The sequence below is a fragment of the Telopea speciosissima genome, chromosome 10, assembly GCF_018873765.1.
Source record: "Telopea speciosissima isolate NSW1024214 ecotype Mountain lineage chromosome 10, Tspe_v1, whole genome shotgun sequence".
In the NCBI taxonomy this organism is placed as follows: domain Eukaryota; kingdom Viridiplantae; phylum Streptophyta; class Magnoliopsida; order Proteales; family Proteaceae; genus Telopea; species Telopea speciosissima.
Window position 1 is genome coordinate 51,820,420 of NC_057925.1, and position 22,389 is coordinate 51,842,808.

Genomic DNA, 22,389 nt, shown 5'->3' on the forward strand with positions numbered 1-22,389 from the left:
TCTCAATTTCATGATATCGCAAATACAACCAAGTTTATGACAGCATTTAACTCTCTTCCCCACTCTTTTAACAGCGACATATAATGGACTCCAAATGGAAAAATTGCATCAACCACGGATGATCCACTTACCCAGAATGATTAAGCAAGTGAATCTAGCCTTGACGCCTTTGTCATTCCTAAGAAACCATCAAATGGTGCACAGTGAGCTGTTATATAATGTGCTTTCCTCAGAAGGATATCATTACACAGAAAAACCTCATCACTCGTCCGACATTGCTGTTGCCTGTTCCGTATCATTGAGAGTAGCCACAGTTTCAGCAGGCTTGTGATTGAGATCCCCCCCCATCTGAACCAGATACCAGATCTTTACCATCAACATTTTCATTTACACCAACTGCATCCATGGTTTTCCCTGTTGTGTCCCCATCTGAATTAACCACATAACCTTCACTAGTAGAAACCAGCTTGAAATCTCCATTACCATAACCATCATTTGTCGTCTCCTGAAAACCTTCATCTGGTTTGATAATAACACCATCTGGTTTCCCTGCTTCTGTAACAGCATGATGATCCTCCGCTGATGCCTTGGACTCCAAAGTACTACAATGAGGAATTACATGTACCTCCTCCGTTACAACTTCAAAATTGTTGCTGGTGCCATCAGCTATCTGGTCCAATTGGTCAACCATCATCTTGGTCCTCTGTGCACCAATAGAACTTGAAAGAGCATCACCATTGTCAACGGATTCTTCCATAGGTATAGTATGGCTTTGGGACAAGACACCACTTGGGTGGAAACCATCAGCACTTGGGGGTTGAGTATCACTTGGAATAGGGGCTTCATTCCCATTAATCAACACAACCCCATCAGCATCCTTTAGGCTTGAATGAATTGGTTGTTCTAGGGCAGCATCGACTTGCTCAATAGGAGCTCCATCACGTTGATGGTCACCTGACATAGAGGTCTCATTCACTTCCAAAGAAGCTATAGGTTCAGTAGATTTTGTGCTTGGCATGTCAGTTTGATTTGTAACAGGCTCCAACAACTCAAGAGCACTAGCATCACCATGGATTACATCTAGATCCATGCCTGTACGTGACTGCTCAACCCCATCAGCATCCATTGGGCTCGGATGAATTGGTTGTTCTAAGGCAGCATCGACTTGCTCAATAGGAGCTCCATCACGTTGATGGTCAACTGACATAGAGGTCTCATTCACTTCCACAGAAGATGGCATGTCAGTTTGATTTGTAACAGGCTCCAACAATTCAAGAGCACGATTCTTTGCTGCAATTTCTTCCTGTTTTTGAGCTTGTAGTCTGTACTCTTCTAGGAGCCTTTGCATCCTATCTTGTTCTTCAATCATCTTCTCATAGCGCCTTTGTAGAGTTTTCTCCAGCTCCTGCTGCTTCTTTACTTCCTCCAAGAATCTGTTGATCCTGTTAACTGCCGCCAACTGCTCTTGCTTTTGTAAAGCTTGGAAGCATTGAACTTCTGTACCAGCAGTATCCATCTGCTTGTAGGTGGCCTCAATTTGGGACCAAAGTTTTCCAGCCCGCATCTGCAGACACAAAATAAAACCCAACCACTCAGTAACCTGTGAATTTTTAAAGCTTCTGAAGAGAACTAACAAGATCTATAAAAATGCTGGTAACAGAATTATTTTCAAAAAAAATTTAAATGTCAAAAGAAAAAGTGGAAAAAGGATCTTCGGAATAATAAAAAAATGCTGGTAACAAGAGCTGTTAATTCATTATTATAAAGTTCCAAATTACAGTAATCAATGATAGGCAAAAGAAAACTGTAGGAGTTATGATAATGACAATGATAGTGAAAGTAACAATTCAGCAGGCATTTCTCACCATACCTGATATCCATGAGTAAGAAGTTTTATCTTCTGCTCAAGGCGTTGTGCCATCTTAGCTTCATCATCCATTTTCTTTTTGACATTTTCAAATTCGTTCTGCATTGCAGCAAGTTTCTCCATGTTTCCAGCAACACTGGAGAGACCATAAGCATTACGTGTAGGGAAAAACATCAGATCTTTTAGAGATGTCTTGTGTGCTTCAATAAATTCGTTGAAAGACTCGTTCTCATGCCCCATCGCCACTCGAAGAAACTGACTCTCTTCCTGTATAAATGAATCAGCCTGCAAAATTGTCGAAAACACTTAAAGTGTAGTCTGTAGGGCAACTCTACTAAATATGTTCATACAATTCTAATCATTTCCCAGACATGGACAAACAGCTATTAGGTTCAGGATAAACTAAAAACCAACCAACAAGTCTGAATCAGCTGATCTTTTCAGACCCTGGGCTGTGTTTGGGACAGATAAGAAACCAAACCAAGGCCAGACTGGGCCAGATTAACAGCTTAAGAAGCGGGCCCAACATGAAGCTTGATGATAACAATACAAACAAACAAAATTTGTTTGTTAGAACTTTCTTCTTTTTCTTTTTCTTTTCTGGGGGAGTTCAAAGCTTACAAAGTGTTGGGAAATACAGTAGAGGATTTCTTTTCCCACCGGGGGGGGGGGGAGGAAATAGAACAACAACAGAGATTTATTAGATAATCTTAAAAGAGAAATGAGTACAACCCATAGTTATCACGGCAACAAGGCAACCCAAGCCGCTAGGTTGCCAAGGCATGAACATACAAAAGAGATGGGGTTAACATGTAAAATATGAAACTCCTTTACTCTTTTAAGGAGGTTGTATATAAAATTTAAAACTTACTTCTTTTACTTAAAAATAATACATCTTTTTAACCTTTCATCACGTTTACAGCTCTTCAACTTCCTCTTTGATGCCGGAAGAGAGATGCGGCCGTGGTTGAAGCAGCGAGACCATCAATGGCGGTTGCAGTAGGACAGGTTCTTCTTATTCCGGTTTTTTTTCTGCGACTCCAGCACCCTTGCAACTTCAGCAGCACAGTGCCTACCGCTTCTATTTTTCTGCAACTCCGGCAGCCACTACAACCCCGGCTGCTGCCACCGTCTTCTTCTGCAACTCTGGCAGCTTCTTTTGTTGGAACTTCAAATTTTGTTTATTTGATTCTTTATTGCAAGGATTTTGTATAAAATAAGAAATCTTAGAGAGTCACCCAAGCATCTGAATTCATTCGGGAAAAGCTTTAAGTAGGATGAACTATCAATTAAACAGCGCAAATAAGGGCTTCCAAAATCAGTGTTAACATCAGTCACTCATTTGATGAATTCCTTGCCGTCTTCGGCGGGCATGACCTTCCGAAGGAGTTTGTTCTTTAGTATAATTGGAGCTGTGTATTGTTCCATCTTGCTTTCAAATTTTCTGCAACTCCAGCACAACAGTGGCTGTCGCTGCCACTTCTTTTTTTCCTCCATTTCCCCCACTTTTCTCTCTTTTTCTCCCCATTTTCCCCCTTTCCGATAGATTTTGGTACCCTAGGGGCCTAGAAAACTAGGCAGTTGGTTGCCTAGGTCCTGGAAAATCACCTTGACAACTATGGTACAACCCATAATAAAGAGCATAGTGATCCACACCCTACCCGAAAAAAAATACAGAGATAAAAACCACCCACCCAAAACAATAGCTAAAACAAATCCAAGAAAACTACAATGGGAAGTAGTGCTGAACACCACCTTGGTCTCGCTACCCATTGCTTGGCCATACAGTGATGTAGACTAGTCACAAGTAATAACCAGTCCACAAGAGGATCACAAACTTGTCTAGCAACAGTAAATACTTTGATCAGTTCGCAGACTTGCAGGAAACTTCAGAATAATTAAAAAAAAGAAATCGAAGAAGGGGAGAAGAAGATAGTGTAGTCTCTCTGAGACTCGGGTCTCTCTCAAACGGCCTCCCACCAATGGCATCTCATCATACTTTCTCACAGAGCAAAGCACAAAGCTATGTTTATCAAATTCGTGTACAAGGTTGTAGCCTCTTACAAATTTATATAGAAGACTCAAACGCTAAAAAGGAAAGGCCTAACCCAATCCTTAACTAATAAGGTAACATAAACTGACTAAGAAACTAACTGAAAACAGGACTCTAATTAAACTAATGAAATAAATCCCGTTTCCTAGTTTTTACCTATATTTTAGTCCCATTAAGGTGGCCCATTACAACAAAAACCCATGTTATCAAAGGCCCAACACATACATTACCCAACCCATAGCTTATTTCCAATAAAATAAGCCCTTTAGGTGACTTATCTGGCATGATAAGGTTAGTCAAATTATTTTTTAATCTTGGTTTCCATTGGAACATGCAGTTTAATTTAGAGGACAAGCACTTTATTTGTTTCAATAAGTTAATGTGATGTAGATCACAGGTTCATGTGTAACAGGAAGAAGGCCTCAAAACCAGTCCAGTGTAAATGTGGGATTCAACTGTTGTGGGAAGCAGCCTGGTCTGATGATGTGGCAGGTTTTTGTTGGTTTGATGGAGTATCACATAAGGCAGCCCCAGTCTAGATGGAAGCATGAAGAAGAGAAGGGACGAATACAGAATTCCAAAAAAAAAAAAGTTAGCGTTCATGCAAACAGTACCACGAGCATAGTACTAAAACTCGTTTTGTTTCGGTGTTTCGGTCAGACCGAAATTTCCGAGATACCGAAATTTTGACAAAATTTCTTCGAAATATGGTATTTTTTTCTGTGGGTGTAAAATGCAAAAAATGACCAAGATTTCCGAAATGAAATGACCGAAATTACCGAGATTTCCGAAATTTCCGAAACGAGACGACCAAAATTTCCTAAATATTCGAAATATTGCATTTTTCAATTCGATGTTGCATTTCGTTTCGACTCGACCAAGATACTCGAAATTCTCGAAATCTCGACCGAGAAGAAACGAATTTTAGCACTATGACCACGAGTTTCTATTCACGTGACACTGTTCACGTATGTGTTGTGAGCCAAACTTAGATTATGTGTGCTTCTATTTTCCAATATTCTAGAAGCCTTGGACAGCAAGACACTCAAGGACCGATGGGACAGATTCTATAAGATTTTGTTTCCTTTTTTGTTATTTCAGTCCTCATTAGTCTTAACTAAGTTAGAGTTTCTATTTTAGTTGCTTAGCTTTTATTTAGAAGTCTCTATTTTCTCAAGTTTCTATTTCAGTACTTTGTTTCCTTTCAATTAGATTTAGTTTCTATATTTCTGTTGGTTTCTATGTTGTAATCCTTCCCAATAGCCAATTAGGGATTTACTATTTTGTAACCATGCTTTAATTATAAATAAAGGCAAGAGGTTGAATTGCTCAGCCAACGATTTTGTAACCATGCTTTAATTTGTTTGATAGAACTCTCTTCTTTTTTTCTTTTTTCTTTTTTTGGTTTGAAAGCTTACGAAGTGTTGGGAATTACAGTAGAGGAATTTTTCTTTTATGGGGGGATAGAACAACAACAGAGATTTATTAGATAATCTTAAAATAGAAATGAGTACAAACCATAGTTGTCACGGCAACAAGGCAACCCAAGGCGCTAGGTTGCACATACAAATGAGGGGGCGGGGGGTAACATGTAAAATATGAAACTCCTTTAATCTTTTAAGATGTAACTTTTATGGAGGTTGTACGTAAAATTTAAAATTCCTTCTTTTACTTAAAAAATCAGAAAATATATCTTTTTAACCTTTCATTACATTTACAGCTCTTTGACTTCCTCTTTGATGCCGGAAGAGAGAGGCGGCCGTGGTTGAAGCAGCTGAACCATCAGTGGCGGTGGCAGCAGGACAGGTTCTTCTTATTCTTTTTTTTCCCTGCGACTCCAGCACCCTTGCAACTTCAGCAGCACAGTGGCTACCGCTTCTATTTTTCTGCCCCTCCAGCAGCCACTACAACCCCAGCTGCTGCCACCGTCTTCTTCTTCTGCAACTCTGCCAGCTTCTTTTTTTTGAACTTCAAAATTTGTTTATTTGATTCTTTATTGTAAGGATTTTGTATAAAATAAGAAATCTCATAAGAGTCCTCCAGGCATCTGAATTCATTTAGAAAAAGCTTTAAGTAGGATGAACTATCAATTAAACAGCGCAAATAAGGGCTTCCAAAATCATTGTTAACATCAGTCACTCGTTTGATGAATTCCTAGACGTCTTTGGCGGGCATGACCTTCAGAAGGAGTTTGTTCTTTAGTATAATTGGAGTTGTGCTTTGTTCCATCTTGCTTTCTAATTTTCTGCAACTCCAGAAGCACAGTGGCTGTCGCTGCCACTTCTTTTTCCCTCCATTTTTTCCCAGATTTTCTCTCCTTTTCTCCCCATTTTCCCTCTTTCCAAGAGAAAGATTACATCACATGGAAGAGAAACCTTCCTAAACCAAATTACACAGAAATAGAAACCTAAGAGAAATAGAAAGTTTAGGAAATAGAAGGTGAGGTGTAAAGTGTACATGGCACATATGTACCCCCATGGTACATATGGGTCATGTACCCCCAATGTGGTGACTTTAACACAGGCTAAGAACAGCAAAAAACGTTTGGAGAAAGAACACCTGTTCTTGACGAAGAACTTTATCAAACACAGCCCTTAAAGTTCTATTCGAAACTAACTGACTACAAAGTAACCCATAATCTGTAATTATAGACCCAGAAATAATAAGGTATAAGAAAGACACTAAAAACATGTGCCTATGCAATCTTCTCTGACTAGATGACTGAAACTTCCCTAAACCAAATCAAATCAACTACATTACATAAATCCTAGACTGACTCTACTACCACCACCACTCCCCATGACCAGACCTCTTTAATATTAAAAGACCGCTCAACAAATAAGCACCTATGAACCAAGGATTTAAGAATCAGTATCGGATATCATATCGGAGAGGTGATTTTAAGAGACGTATTGTATTAGAGAGACGCAAGATATGCTAAAGATATGAAAGGAAAAAAAGGGCGTACCCAGTGCACAAGGCTCCCACCACTGCGGGGTCTGGGGAGGGTCATAATGTACACAGCCTTACCCCTGCTTTCACAGAGAGGCTGTTTCCAGACTCGAACCCGTGACCACTTGGTCACAATGGAGCAACCTTACCACTGCACCAAGATCCGCCCTCTTAAAGATAAAAATGGAAATGGTTAAGAAATGCATGGATGTGCTTATGATACATATAAAATACAGTTTGAAGCATAAAACACCTTATTATGCAGTATGTAAATATATATCAGCTTGATGCAAGGATTTGAATTGTTTTTACCTAATCTAGTGATGCATAACAGAGGGGGGGGGGCACTTTTCCCCCAAATCTGTTTCGATCCGTGATTTGAGCACTGTAAGTCCCCAAAACTTCTAGAAATGTTGAAGATTAGGGTCACTTTTTATGTTAGATGATTTCCACTAACTCATATCAAAGCGAAAAACAAGTTTCCAAGGCCTTTGGTTGCTCTCAATTTCATATCTCACTCACGGTTTCCGTTTTGCGCTTTTAAAGAAGGCGTATCAAGTCTATTTACCTGTATTAGACCGTATCTATCGATATAAACATTTTTTGAAAAATATGTATCATATCGGCAAGTATCATATAGATGTCCACCGATACTGATACAAATAAACCGATACAATACAATACCTATTGATACCTAAAACCCTGCTATGAACTCTACTTCTTTGCATAAATCTTATAACATGACTCGCCTATCCAAAAAAAATTATTAACTCACTCTCCAAGTAATCCCCACAACCACACCCCGTTAATGTTAGAAGAGATCAAAAAATAAACCCCTATTAACTCAAAGGGGGAGGGTTCTCTGAGCAAGAGGCATAGGGGAGCACACCAATAAGGTGTGACAGAACGGTATCTTACATAGGAGGACAGAAAGGTCATTTCATGTGAGGAGGAGAGAGAGACACAAAGGTGCTATCGTACCCTGCCCCAGTGACTCAGAGAACCTTTCCCCTAACTCAAACTGTGCTAAAAGCCTAAAATTCTCACCCTTCAGTAGAATATCTTTCTTCCCTTGTTCAGCCTATCACAATGATTATTATAAGAGATATGCACGGGATTGACACCCCATGATCTCTAGCGAGCAAACGTCACTCCCACGCATAGTGGCTCACGGGAGCAGATGATGCTACTGCATCGAATTTACTGTGAATTGGCAATTGAAAATCAAGAAACAATTCAAGTTATGAAGGATAGTCACTATGAAACAACGCCTTATCTTCAAAGCCCTCTGATAACTTGGTTAGCCATCTTTTTGGAGACAAAACGTGTAGCTTAAGCTTACAGCTCAACTATCCAAAGCATCCTTTCCCAATATGTGAATTAGCCATCTTAGACTTTTGGCAAGAATTTTGTCAGTTGGGATGGAACAGTTCATTTGTAAAAAAAAAATTCATGTCAAACATTCTGTGTCCATGTAAGATGCCGAAACTTGTTATTCGTATCAATGTCCTTTTTGAACAATATCTAAAGCTAGCCATGAGGTTTCCAAGGAACTTAGGAGTAGTTTATTCAATATTAAGATTTAATAGAACAGAATATCTCACAGAACTGTTTTCCTGCAGCGCAACCAAAATAAGCCTTTGATTTCAAACTTCCTTTTCCACTTTCTATTTACCCCTTAGATGTAACCAATAACCACTCACACCAAGATCGAAGTTCATAAACTTGATATCTCTAAATTTCATTAATATTTTTCGGCAATGCTGGTCCCAAGCTCAAATAATAAGGAGGATGTTGTTAGGTTGACAGCCAGCAAAAATTTAGACTGATCCATTTTAACATAAATCCAGAAAATCCATCAACTTGAACAAAGAAGCTCAACATGTTCACTGTTTGATCAAAAGATCTTCATATTGGATGATGGTTAACCAACAAGCAACGCATCAAATTAAAAGGGAGGGGACTGGAGTTGTATGCAACAAAAACAGCGAGTGCACCTTCATGACTCAAACTATAACTTTAATTTTGGTAGAATTAAAAACCAAGTCAAGATCAGCCTTTTTTTACTAAAAACAACTATACCCTATTCCAAAACTGATTCCAGAAGTACGGTTTGATTTCGCCAAACATTTAAATCGAGCTTCTAAGTGGCAATTATAGAAGTCACGTAACCCACCCATTTTCTCAGGGGTCTCTAACCAGAAGCAATAATCAGGGCAATGGAAATCCCATTGGTATGTAAAGACATGAGATGTCAATTATTCAAACAAAACTCCTCATCAACAAGTACATAAAATAATCAGCTGTTTCTTTCTAGATGGAGAAATAAGGTTGAACTACAATTAACATCACTTCAAAGCGAGTGAAAATAAACTTAATGAGTGCATTGGTATAATACCAGCACATAACATAGAGGTGCGTACCACATACAAATAAATCTCAATATGTATCACAGTCATATTATGCATTTTGTTCCTACTAACCTTTCACACAAACAGAACAGGTTACGCTCTCTCTTTTTGCTTCTTTTTTTTGGGGGGGGGGGTGGGGATGGGGAGCCGGGGAGGAGGATAAGTGGGCTCTGCAAATTTTGAATTTCAACACATTTAAATTTTAAAAATAAATGAAACCAAATACTTTTGCCAATTCCCAATATATCAACAAAAATATATAAGAATCCAAGCAAAAAAGGCCATAGTTGCCACCCTTCTGTAAGAAACAGTAACCTTGGATATGAAGAAGGAAAAATAAAGCAAACCCCAAAATTTATAACTTTCAAATACAGAATAAGAAATAGGAATATGTATTGGCAATTAAAGTGATTAGATCATGTTATGTTAGCAAACAATAAGTGCTAAATAATCTAGTGCATACCTCACATAGACATTAAAGTAAGGGAGAGGGGGATAGATGATAAGGCATACCTATTGGAATATGTAATCCAGAATACTGTGGGGGTATTCTGATCCTTTTGGGGTAGTTTTATTCTTAAGTTATTAAGTTTAAGTCGGTTATGTGGGTTTTAGTCCCATATCGCCTATTTCAATCCCTTTGTAATTTTCCCCTCTGTTATAAATAGAGGGGCTTACCTATCAATGAAAACAAGTTATTCCATTCTCTCATTCTCTCTTTCTAACCCACGATTTGCCAACATGTTATCAGAGCAGGTCTGATCTAGGTTAGAAAAAGAGAAAAAAAAAAAAAAACCTTCTTCTCTTCAATCAACTTCTCCCACCTTTCTCTCTCTCTCTCGGTTTCTCCTTCTTCTGTTTTTTTTCTTCTTCTCATCCTTGTAAGGAGGCAACACTAATGAGGTAATCAAAGCATCCAATGATTTAGTTGCTGCCCTCCTCCCATACTACCTTTTTTTATAAAAAAAATTCTGTTCGAAATTTGCTAAAACCATACCTGCAATATTGGAGCTTTCCAGAATTTTCTGGAGATCTGATTTCTATCACTAAAGATGGCTGATCCTCCTATGCACCCTTTTCTAGCACCTTACTACCTTATTCCAATGTCCTACTTCCTTTTTTCTCTTTTTCTCCATCTCTCATTAACCATTCCAGCCCCTACCCTAATCGATCTCAACTTGTCAGGGTTTTGAAAAACCCTGACCCCAATTGATTTTAGGGTTTCCCTTTTCCGATGCAGCTGAATTTTTTGGGGTGATTCCCTACTACTACAGCAAAACTTCCTTAACCTGCTAATTTGGTTACCTACTAAAAACCCTGACTTTCAGGTTTCAGTTTTTGCTAATTTTTTGAGGGCTGATTACTCCAACTACAAGGACCACTCAACCTCAGTATTAGCCTTTTTCCAAGTGTTTGAAGACCCCTAACCCCAATCGATCCTCCTTTTCAAGGTTTTACAAAACCGTGGCACATATCGATTTTAGGGTTAGGGTTGCTTGCTGCTGCTGGAGTTTTTTAGAGGTGTTTCTACCATCAAGAGGGACATTCTACTTCAACTATTCATGGCTTGAAGAAGTTCTATTACACAAGATAGCCGTTGTCCTATTTTTTCTGCAATTTTTTGTGTTTCTCCCTCTTGAAGATCAAGTCTCAAACACAAATAGAGATTGGTTATTCATATTGGAGATCCATTCAAGCCGCAGAGGACAGCATCTATTCAAATACATCATCAAATTATTTTTTTAAGTCCCCTTCCCTACAATCGATCTCAACTTTCAGGGTTTTTTACAAAACCCTGACTTTAATCAATCTTAGGGGAAGGGATGTCTTATCTTGCTGATTTTTTTAGGGGACTTTTATCACCATCAGAGGAGAATTCGACCCAAGTTTCAGCATCAATCATGGATTTATTATTGAAAAAATTCAGGTTCATCTTATGGCTCGATTTTTCCAATTATCAACCTATTTTACTGATTCCTATGTGGCTGGCTGCTTCAACTACCTATTGGATCTGCTGAGTTATTATCTTATATTTGCTGGTTCTATTGATTGGCTTCTGTAAGCATGACTAGTTGACATGATATTGCTACCTTTATGTGGACTACTGCTGCCCTATCATTGAGACTAAGTATCCTTCTATTGGAGATCAAATTTCTTTCATTGTTGAAGACTCGAATCTACTACCCTGGAGATCAGCTTATTTGGGATTACAACAGTGTGTTCCAAGGTTATTGGTTGCAACTACAAACCTATTCAGTTATGTGAAGCTCTTCTATTGGTTCATATCCAGCTTACTTTTGGAGCTTGAGCCTAGCAATATTCACTAATTCAAATCTAATCCAAGTTTTTGTTGAAGCTTATTACATCAATTCTGTCCAGATATCTTCGTCAGTTCTATTTAGCATGTGAGAGTTTATAAATTGGAGTTTTGCACACTTGTTCTTCCTTGTTTGAAGATTGATCAAGCCTTGAAGATTGGAGCCTTTCCTTACTCCAAATCAGATCTATATACTTTTCAAATTTGACTATTGGAGTTAGGTGTTTCTCCCCTGCAGGAGTTTCCATCAAAAGTGTTTGTTTGATCGTTTGAAGATGGTAGACAATTTCTATGTTGCATTGTTTTTTTCCATAATTCATTATCCCACTGCTTCTTTTCACTTCACCACCTCCCATATCATACCTTTGGCATATACCCATAACCACTTTGGAAGTTTATGGTATTCTCTAAATTGCCATTTCTTCTCTTTCCATTACCCTTAGCACCAATTGGAAAATTCTAGAATATTATACTTTTGCACTGTTTCTTACATCATCTCCATTTTCTGTTCACATGTACTACTACACGTGAGGGGGGGATTATGTATAGTATACTTGTAGCCATTGCAGAAAGCAGAACTTGCAGGAACACTTGGTGCAAAACATAGAAGATCAGTGTTTTCACCATTGCTATTAGGTATCCGTCATTATTGGGTTGAGTTTGCCATAAGGAGGAGATTGGTATTAAAGTATTGAAGATGTTTGGTTATTGCTTGCCCATATGAGGTTCCACAGTTGGCCAGTTGGGTTGATTTTTTCCGCTGCTTAATCTTTTCTATTGCTTGATTCATCTGCTCACTACCCTAGTTAATTATCTTCAAGATTATCATTCAGAGATTCATCACTGGACAGAAATAGAAGATTGGTGAAAGCTGCCTTTTTGGAAGACATTCCAATCCCGGTTTGCTGATCAAGTCCGCCCAAGTTTTGAAGATCTATTTTTTCAAGTTCATGAAGGTTTATTTGGGAGCTGCATTCATATGTCAAGCTGGATTCTGCTACAACTTAGTTTTTTCCCATTTTGTTCAAGTTGGGCATTAGTACCTTATATGCGCCAACTTGAGGGGGAGTGTTAGCATTATTAGGAGTTCTTTTTTTTTTAGTTCAAGCTGGATCTTCTTTCTTTACTTATTTGTATAATCCAGCTTGAGGGTGAATGTTGGAATATGTAATCCAGAATATTGTGGGGGTATTCTGGTCCTTTTGGGGTAGTTTTATTCTTAAGTTATTAAGTTTAAGTCGGCTATGTGGGTTTTAGTCCCACATCGCCTATTTCAGTCCCTTTGTAACTTTCCTCTCTATTATAAATAAAGGGTAATGTAGTTCTAAATAGGGTAAAGCCTTACTAGAAGCCAATTAAACCAAGACCAATAACAAGGAACTAAGGGGCTGTTGGTTCTGCAGTTTCAGTAGGACAGAATTGCAGTTTTAGGTCAAATCTAGGGCTTAGGTTAGGATACCAGAAGGGGGGCTTAGGGGGTATGGCTAGGCAGGTTTATAGGACTCTAATAATGTAGGTATTATAGAGTTTTAAGTGTTTTGAAATTTCTGTAAAACTGGGTGATGCCGATTTATCACCAAATAGGGCTTATTTCTTTAGAAATAGGCCTAGAGTTGGGTTATATACATGTTGGGCCTTTGTTCCCAAGGGTTTTCTATGTATTAGGCCACTTTAATGAGCCTAAACTAGGGGTACATAGGTTGCATACGGGATTAGCCCAATACTTAGTTTATTTTTATGTTTTCTAATTGAATCGGTTCAAATTGTTTGCATCCAATTGGTTCAATTTAAGTGATCATGTGACTTGGTTAAGTGGTCATGTGACAACTTAAGTGGTCATGTGATGTAAGTTGGGCTGGATTAGAACTCTATAAGTCCAGCCATGTTTTGAGTCTATTTCCTTTAATATTTTAGTTTCCTAGTCAATTTAAATTACATAATAGGTTAGGGATAGAATTAGGCCATTCTTTTTTAGTGTATAAGTCTATTTTTGAGTCTTCTATATAAGTTTGTAAGGGAGGCCAGCATCGTACACAAATTTGATTAATGAAAAGCTTTTGTTTGCTGCCATTGTTGTTGCCCTGCTCTGTTGAGTGTTGCTCCTTGTGGGTGTGCATCCTTGTGGTTCTATCAAGGTGGAAAGGGACTGGTGGAATCCGGTTAACTCCTTATGCCGTGACGGTGGGAGGATCTTCTTCAATTCGAAGGTGGTTCTATCCTTCACATCTGTTCAAGGCTGCCGGTGGAATCTCCATAAGTTTGACACCCAATTTCTTCTTCTAATCCCTCCATTCCCTCACTCCATTAAACCCTAAAACGCAACCGATTACGCCCAGACAGCAGAATTTTACAACCCCTTCAAACCCTAATCTCTTTACATCATTAGGATCCCCTAAACCTGCTTATTAAAACCTTATAAGCCCCTTTCCTAAAATCTGCCCCTAAACCCTAGATTTTCAATTTCATCCAAATCAATCCAAACCTACACCAATAGACTCTTAAAAACCTGCACATCATTACCAAATAAAACCCTAGCTCGAAACCCTAACCCTAACCCTAATTCTGCCCTAATTAGCCTAAGTTGTCCCAATCGGCCAGCCTTGTTTGGTGATCCTATTACCCTGGTTCCTAGTGGGACTACTCCTACCTAGGACTACATTAAATTGGTATTAGAACTATGGCAGAGGGAAGCTCCAACCAAGCCTCGAAAGACCCATCTCCCTTCGTTTTCAAGACCCGGGTTCGTCTACCCAATGGGAGCACAGCCATATTAGTTGTTGATGAGAGGCGACATAACAACATTATTTCACAATCCGTGGTGGATATGTTGTCCCAGTCAGGAGAGATTTGCATCATGCCTACACATCAAGTCTTTGTTGAATTTGAGTGTTCCTCATACTCTGACAGTGCTTGGTGTAAGCCAGTACCATCTCCAAGGAGCGTTATTGCAGTAGGTTGTAATTGGTTGGACGAGCGACAAGGTTGGATTGAACCTGAAAACAACTTGTGTGTCCTACCTGATCAACACCATCTATACCATTTGTTTACTCTAAAGGGGTTACAACCAAAGGTGACCACATCGACTGTACAGCCACAGGGACTGCCGAACATGTCAACTCAGACGCAAGTGCCATCGACTATGTTTGAAGTTTCACCAATGGCGGATGTACCAACAGAAGATTCTACTAAGGCAGTTTGTGTTGAAGAGATTCAAAAACCGATAGCTAAAGAAATTCAAGTAGACCAAGCTGCACCAGTAGTTGAGATCATAATTGAGAAGTTCGGCCATCAAATTGATGTGGAGGTCCAAAACACAATTGTAGAAGATTCTACTGAAGAGGTATACATTGAAGAGAACAAAGTAGACAAAGCTGAAACAGTAGAAGATGAAAAGTTAGTTGAGAGCACTCCACAAGAAATTATTGGCATTCAAGATGCTGTGTTTGAAGAGGTGGAGCTTGTGTCTCAAGTATTAGATGCGAAGGTTGCTAACACTGAAGACTTTATGGACAGGGCATTCACAGTTGCTGCTGATTCAGAAAACGAACACATAAAGTTTGTTATGCCACCATGGTTCTTCGAATAGAAAGCTTCACGCCTTGAAGATTTTATCCCCAATGTTCCTGCTTCACCAGAATTCTGTCTGGGGATGGTCAAAGCTGCTGATCACATGTTGATTCCCCCTCATCACTACAAAATTCGAGGACGAATTTTTTCAAGTTGGGGAGAGTTAATGCAGATTCATCACCAAATAGGGCTTATTTCTTTAGAAATAGGCCTAGAGTTGGGTTATATACATGTTGGGCCTTTGTTCCCAAGGGTTTTCTATGTATTAGGCCACTTTAATAAGCCTAAACTAGGGGTACATAGGTTGCATACGGGATTAGCCCAATACTTAGTTTATTTTTAAGTTTACTAATTGAACCGGTTCAAATTGGTTGCATCCAATTGGTTCAATTTAAGTAATCATGTGACTTGGTTAAGTAGTCATGTGACAACTTAAGTGGTCATGTGATGTAAGTTGGGCTGGATTAGGACTCTATAAGTCCAGCCATGTTTTGAGTCTATTTCCTTTAATATTTTAGTTTCCTAGTCAATTTAAATTACATAATAGGTTAGGGATAGGATTAGGCCATTCCTTTTTAGTGTCTAAGTCTATTTTTGAGTCTTCTATATAAGTTTGTAAGGGAGGCCAGCATTGTACACGAATTTGATTAATGAAAAGCTTTTGTTTGCTGCCATTGCTACTACCCTGCTCTGTTGAGTGTTGCTCCTTGAGAGTGTGCATCCTTGTGGTTCTATCAAGGTGGAAAGGGACTGGTGGAATCCGGTTGACTCCTTACGCCGTGACGGCTGGGAGGATCTTCTTCAATTCGAAGGTGGCTCTATCCTTCACATCTATTCAAACTGCTGCCAATGGAATCTCCAGTAAGTTTGACACCCAATTTCTTCTTTTAACCCCTCCATTCCCTCACTCCATTAAACCCTAAAACCTGCAACCGATTCTGCCCCAACAGCAGAATTTTACAACCCCTTCAAACCCTAATCTCTTTACATCATTAGGATCCCCTAAACCTGCATATTAAAACCCTATAAGCCCCTTTCCTAAAATCTGCCCCTAAACCCTAGATTTTACAAACAGTCCATTTTCATAAGGCCTCCTACCCGAAACCCTAGATTTCCAATTTCATCCAAATCAATCCAAACCTACACCAATAGACTCCTAAAAACCTGCACATCATTACCAAATAAAACCCTAGCTCGAAACCCTAACCCTAACCCCAACCCTAATTCTGCCCTAATTAGCCTAAGCTGTCCCAATCGGCCAGCCTTGTTTGGTGATCCTATTACCCTGGTTCCTAGTGGGACTACTCCTACCTAGGACTACATTACTAGGCAGTACGTCAGGATCGACTATGGGTTTTGGGGAAATTAATGAAGGATGGGGGATTAGGGTTTTGATGGACAAATATGGCTAAGCAGCAAGATCTAGAGTTTAATGGAATTATGGTTTAATGGAATTCAAGCAAAAATAAAGGGGATCAACTGGGGAAGGGAGTAGAGGATTAGAAGAAGAAAGTAATGAACAAGTTGCAGCAGAAATCCACTAGCAGCAGCTTGGACAGAAGTGAATGACAGAACCACCTTCGAATTGGGATCCTCCCGGCCATCACAGCGCAAGGAGTCGATCAGATTTCACCAATCCCTTTCCACCTTGATAGAACCACAAGGATGCACACTCACAAAGAGCATAGGAGCAACAACAATGACAGCCAACAAGCAAAAGCTTTTTTCATTAATTAAATTCGTGTTCAAGGCTTTGCCCTCTTACAACCTTATATAAAAGACTAAAAAATAGGTTTCTACTCTAAAAAGGAAAGGCCTAACCCAATCCTTAACCAATTAGGTAACTTAAACTAACTAGAAAACTAAAATACTAAAGGAAATAGACTCAAAACATGGCTGGACTTATAGAGTCCTAATCCAGCCCAACTTACATCACATGACCACTTAACCAAGTCACATGATCACTTAAATTGAACCAATTGGATGCAACCAACTTGAACCGATTCAATTAAAAAACATAAAAATAAACTAAGTATTGGGCTAATCCCGTATGCAACCTATATACCCCTAGTTAAGGCTCATTAAAGTGGCCTACTACATAGAAAACCCTTGGGATCAAAGGCCTAACATATATATATCCCAACCCTAGACTTATTCCTAATAAAAGAAGCCCAGTTTGGTGATAATTCTGCATCAGAGGGACTTACCTATCAATGAAAACAAGTTATTCCATTCTCTCATTCTCTCTTTCTAACCCACGATTCTGCCAACATGGTTAAAGTGACCTTGGATATGAAGAAGGAAAAATAAAGCAAACACCCAAATTTCATAACTTTCAAATACAGAATAAGAAATGGGAATATGTATTGGCAATTAAAGTGATTAGATCATGTTATGTTAGCAAACAATAAGTGATAAATAATATAGTGCATACCTCACATAGACACTAAATTAGGGGAGAGGGGGATAGAAGATAAGGCATACCTCTTTCAGTTCATCTTCATCAAAGTCTTCTATTTCTGGGACTGAAACAGCAGACTTTCCACTAGAAGAGCGCTTGACGCCTTTCTTTTTCTCTTTATCTACTTTTTCTTCAAGTGGAAACTTGGCATTATCATGCTCCAATAAATTCAGGAGTTCCATTCTTATCATTTCATCAGCCTGCTCAATCGAAGTAGGAGGGACAAAAGAACTCTTGTCTTCATCAGCTCTCATCAATGATTTCTTAACAAGTTCCAATGAAGCAGCAGGAGGTCTAGGCAGTTCCCTCTGAAGCACTTTTGATCTTTTTCGAAGCAATGCCTGCTGCCTTGCTTCTTCCTCTGCCTTTTCTCTAGCCATCCTATCTGACATATCTTCTTCAATCTTATCTTCTGGCTCTTCATTTTCTTCTGGAGGCGGCTGGATGACTATTTGGTATTCATTTTTTGGCTGTGGAAGATTGGTTAAACCAGAACGCAAGTTTCTTCTAACCTCAGCTTGCCTACGGAGTTCAAGCTTTGCATTATCATGCATATCCATTTCATTTATATGAAGCTCATCTCTGATAGGTGTTCCTTTTGGAGTCATACCAAAAGAGTACCCATCCCTTGATGGAGTCATGCCAATTCTTGGAGTAAGACCCATAGGTCCAGGTGTTGATAAAGGAGTAGCCATTGGGTTTGGAGTTTGAATCTCCCTTTTCTTAGGAGTAACACCTGAAAAATCTGATGGGTGCAATTCTGGATTCTCCCCACCCAATAATGGTGTTTGCGACTCCCTTAATCTTGCAAGATTTTCAGCTTCCATCATAATGGCATCACCCTTCCCAGCAGGTGTTCTCTGAGGGGTCCGCAGCGGAGTCATTCCCTGTCGTGGCGTCTGAGCATAATTTGCTAGAAGAGCCCGTGTAGCACCACTTCCTTCTGCAAGTTCTAAACTCCCTGCAATAAGGTCACTTGCATAGCCCATCTTCGCAATTTCTTCCAATTCATGATCCGAAATCTGTGGTGCAGGAAGCATCAGTTTCGATCTCTTCCTAACTGTCTCAGGATCATTCAGCTTGTTGACTTGTAATATAGCAGAAGGACCATCCTGCCTCTCTGCAATTTTGTTTTTTGCAGTATCTTGCTTTCTTAATTGAGCTTCTACGTCAACCCTCCTTTTCCCCTCAAGTTCTTCAATGGTTGTTGGAAACTTAGGCTGTTCCACTAATCTCTCTTCATCTGCAACATCAAAAAACCCAGGTGGTGGTTTCTTCTCAAAGGGGATCTCTGCATTGTAGTCTATCCCCTTCCTTTTCCTCTTCCTATGTCTATTGTCAATGCCAGCTGCCTTTAATTCCCTCCTCTTCTGTAAAGAAGCAAGCCTTCTGGCCTCTTCAAGCTGTTTCTCCCTTGCTTTTCTCTTTGCCTTCTTTCCCCTGGTGTTTGCTAACCGAGCCCTTGCTTCTGATAGCATTTCCTTTTCATCCTCATCCATATCAACAGGGTCTGGACGTGCAGGCTTGGATTCCGGGTTTGGATCAATCTCACCAGGTCGCAATTTCCGTGGGTCATCACTGGGTTCATAGTTTTCATCCTTGACACAGGCAGCATCGAGTAGTTTCTCATACCGCTCAAGACATTGAGACGGAGTTCGGCCCACAATAGGGGCAATTGTTCTCCACTGTGTGGGCATGAGTTTAGCAAGATGAAGCAGCTTCTCATCTTCTTCTCTGGTCCACTCAGTCTGAACATTTATGGGAATTGGGTCATTCGTATCCAGGATAGGGTAAAGGGACAAAAACATGCAGCTCAAAAGGGGGAGGGGAAAAAAGGAAGTGGCTAGCACAGCATAACAAAAACAGGAAAAGTAGTAAGACTAACAATGCAACCAAATTGGACACTCTATGATCACCAAACCAAAATGAAGCAGACAACAGGAAAGGAAAATGAGAACATCACAAAGGGCCAGCCTTCTTAAATTTAAGCAAACCATATATAAACCATGATATGTGAATAAAAAGGATAAACACATTCTGGTCAAACTGGAAATTTTGATAGTAGTACTCAAGTAATTTAGCTATCAGTTTCAGAACAATTCTAAATAACCGACATTATCAAGAAACAACTAAGAATCAAACCGGAATGCAAATGATTCACAGTCTCCTTGACAAATGGTTTCATGGATTTTCCTTTTCACACACCCCTGGGGAGAATTAACTCTGTAACCCGATCCTGTGGAGATCAAGAAATGGATAGAAAACATCGTAGCAAATGAAGGAGATATGATTAATCGATCAACCATTTCAAGAGTTTCTGTCCCCTGAGGAGTAAGTATTCCTGTCGCAATGAGACAACTATAAATTTCAAGTGTTTCTGTCCCCGGAATGTAAAGTGTTCCTGTCGAAATGAGACAATTAGAGAGATTAAAGAAACACAACCACTAACCTTTTTGATAGATGGATCGAGCCACTCGTACCACCGAGCCTTGCACTGCTTCGCCGACTTGCGGACAAGAAGCGAAGAGATCCGAGCCCATTGATTCTTCCCATATTTCATAACAGCCGCTTTGAGGATCTCATCTTCCGTGTTCTTCCACACACCACCCTTTATCATAATCCTCATCTTGACTCTTTGTTGTTTCGCTCTGCTTCTTACTTAATGACTAAAGATTTAGAGTTTGCAGATCAGATTACAGAGCTTCGTATACCTCTTTCAGCTCAGGAAGAAGAAAACGAGACCCAATCGAGGATTTTCCAAACCAGCGCTGTCTGCAACTCGTTAATCCTAATGAAGATTAAAGCTACCTCCCTCTGACTCCCCCTCCCCCACCCCAAAATCTACTGTTTAAAGCGCGTTGTGCAACTCTGTCTCCTCCCTCGTAGGGTTTGAGGTGTTCCCTTACTGCAAAAATCTTACCGCTCCGCGAAGCCAAAAGTATAAACGACGCGAGCATATCCTCTGCGCCGCCTCCTGCCAATATGTACCCAATCAATTCAACGGGCCTTAACTATATGCTCTCTCCCACGTTTTTATTGGCTGCCTCACGGACGCCGTAGTCGGAGGCGCCGCATATGATTCGATCCCCAAATCCCCAGTTAAGGTCTCTCCATTTTGGAAACCGGTTCGGTCATCGAACCATAAGATCGGTTAGGGTTTGAATGTTAGTTGACACGGTCAGGCCAAATGTATTATGTTTACGTTCTTTGAGACCCGTACAAGCACAAACAGCTGTTTGGTTATTTGGAAAGGAGGCAGTTTTCCTTCATCCATGGTCAAGTGAGAATTCCTAGACTTCTCCCTTCACCTAGGAGGTTTGGATGGGGATGCAAAGGATATCGGTAAACAGTGAAGGGTTTTATTGACTTCATCAATCGGGCTCAAGGTTCAAAATCCAGGTATCGGACTCGGTATTGATCATTGCCAAAACCTTTTCGGATCGGGATCAAATTGATACAAATCGGTCAAGATCAATCAAAAAACCCCCAAAATCACTTTTTTATGGATCAGGTCATGTATCGGCCAAAGTTAGTGGATGTTTTGATCTCAGGATTGGATCGGCCAATATTATTCGGATCGGATAGGTCAATATCGGTTGGTATCGATCAATATTGGTCTAAATAATATAAAAAAAAATTTAAAAACTTAAATATATATATATATATATATTCAGTTGGATCGGATCGGCTGATCCAAAGAACGATCCAGTCAAACCTTTCTGTATCTGTCAAATCTCGGGATCGGCCTCAATCGATATTGATCCGATCTGACAGATATCGACCGATCCAATCCGATATTACGAACCATGATAAGGATAGAGCATATAAACATAATGGCTGTAGTTTCCCTTCACCCACAATGGCGGAAAACTTTCTACATTTAGAAACATACATTTTTCTAAGGATAATACATTGAGTAATCCACACACAAGTAAGTTTTCCATTAGGGTAAAAAAGTTTGTAGGTTGAAGTTTTCCTTCATCTGCATGGAAGGAATAATTCCTTCACCGTGACTAAAGTGACCTCATGATTGGACTATTGGGTCATTATTACACTCCCACCTCCTTATTGGCGAAGTATCGTGATCATCTGATAGAGAAACTCGATTCAATTTTTTTAATCTTCATTTGGTTGTTTTGTAGATGCACCCACCTTTTACCCCTCTTTGTTGTAAATATGGTGGCACCACCCTTGTCTAACAACAAAAAATGCAAGTATGTAAGCTAAATCAAATTTTCATTTTGGCATAATTCACTTTGATAGTAAAATTCAAGTAAACTGATCATTAATGAGTTCTACAATTTGTGGATTAGTCATGTGTCAAAACTGGGATTTCATCTAAATTGTGTCTCCCATTATGTATTAAGCTTTCATCGTCTACTTTAAATTACGATTAATTTTAATCGGATTCCAAAGTTTTATACATCCACATGTGAAAAATTGATTGGATTAAAGTTTAATTGATTACCAAATGATGATATAGACAACACCTCCATAAAATTGAGTACCAATGGATTAACCTTGTGGCATATATTTGGAGTTGTTCTTATGAGCTCATCAAAATTGGTCATTTTGGAAAAATTTTACCCGATAAATGAATTACAAGATTAGCCATATGGTTAAAATAAACCATTAAATTTGACATGTAATCAATTCAAGGTCATGCTAACTATCCAACCAATAAGGTGGACTACAGTATCCCTCCATGCCGCTTGAACCACTCTTATGGAATGTAAGACAGATAACAACTATTGTGCTACA

The 22,389-nt window shown here is 39.4% G+C and overlaps 1 protein-coding gene across 1 annotated transcript; it reads right to left on the reverse strand.

Moving 5' to 3' along the window:
* Window positions 1–140: 140 nt before the first annotated feature.
* LOC122642498 (cell division cycle 5-like protein) lies at window positions 141–20,652 on the reverse strand. The gene is made up of 4 exons (XM_043835993.1): window positions 20,078–20,652; window positions 17,652–19,376; window positions 1,871–2,152; window positions 141–1,564 (listed from the first exon to the last, which is right to left on the reverse strand). The coding sequence occupies exons 1-4, from the start codon at window positions 20,252–20,254 to the stop codon at window positions 317–319; spliced, it is 3,432 nt and encodes a 1,143-aa protein (XP_043691928.1). The 5' UTR covers window positions 20,255–20,652; the 3' UTR covers window positions 141–316.
* Window positions 20,653–22,389: the final 1,737 nt, after the last annotated feature.

What these genes read in the sequence shown, in the direction of transcription:
- LOC122642498 (XM_043835993.1), bottom strand. Translation starts at nt 20,254, where the DNA reads ATGAGGATTATGATAAAGGGTGGTGTGTGGAAGAACACGGAAGATGAG. An exon ending in TCGATCCATCTATCAAAAAG is followed by an intron (nt 19,377 to 20,077) that starts GTTAGTGGTTGT and finishes ATAAATGTTCAG; the next exon opens with ACTGAGTGGACCAGAGAAGA. An exon ending in TTCTTACTCATGGATATCAG is followed by an intron (nt 1,565 to 1,870) that starts GTATGGTGAGAA and finishes TTGTGTCTGCAG; the next exon opens with ATGCGGGCTGGAAAACTTTG.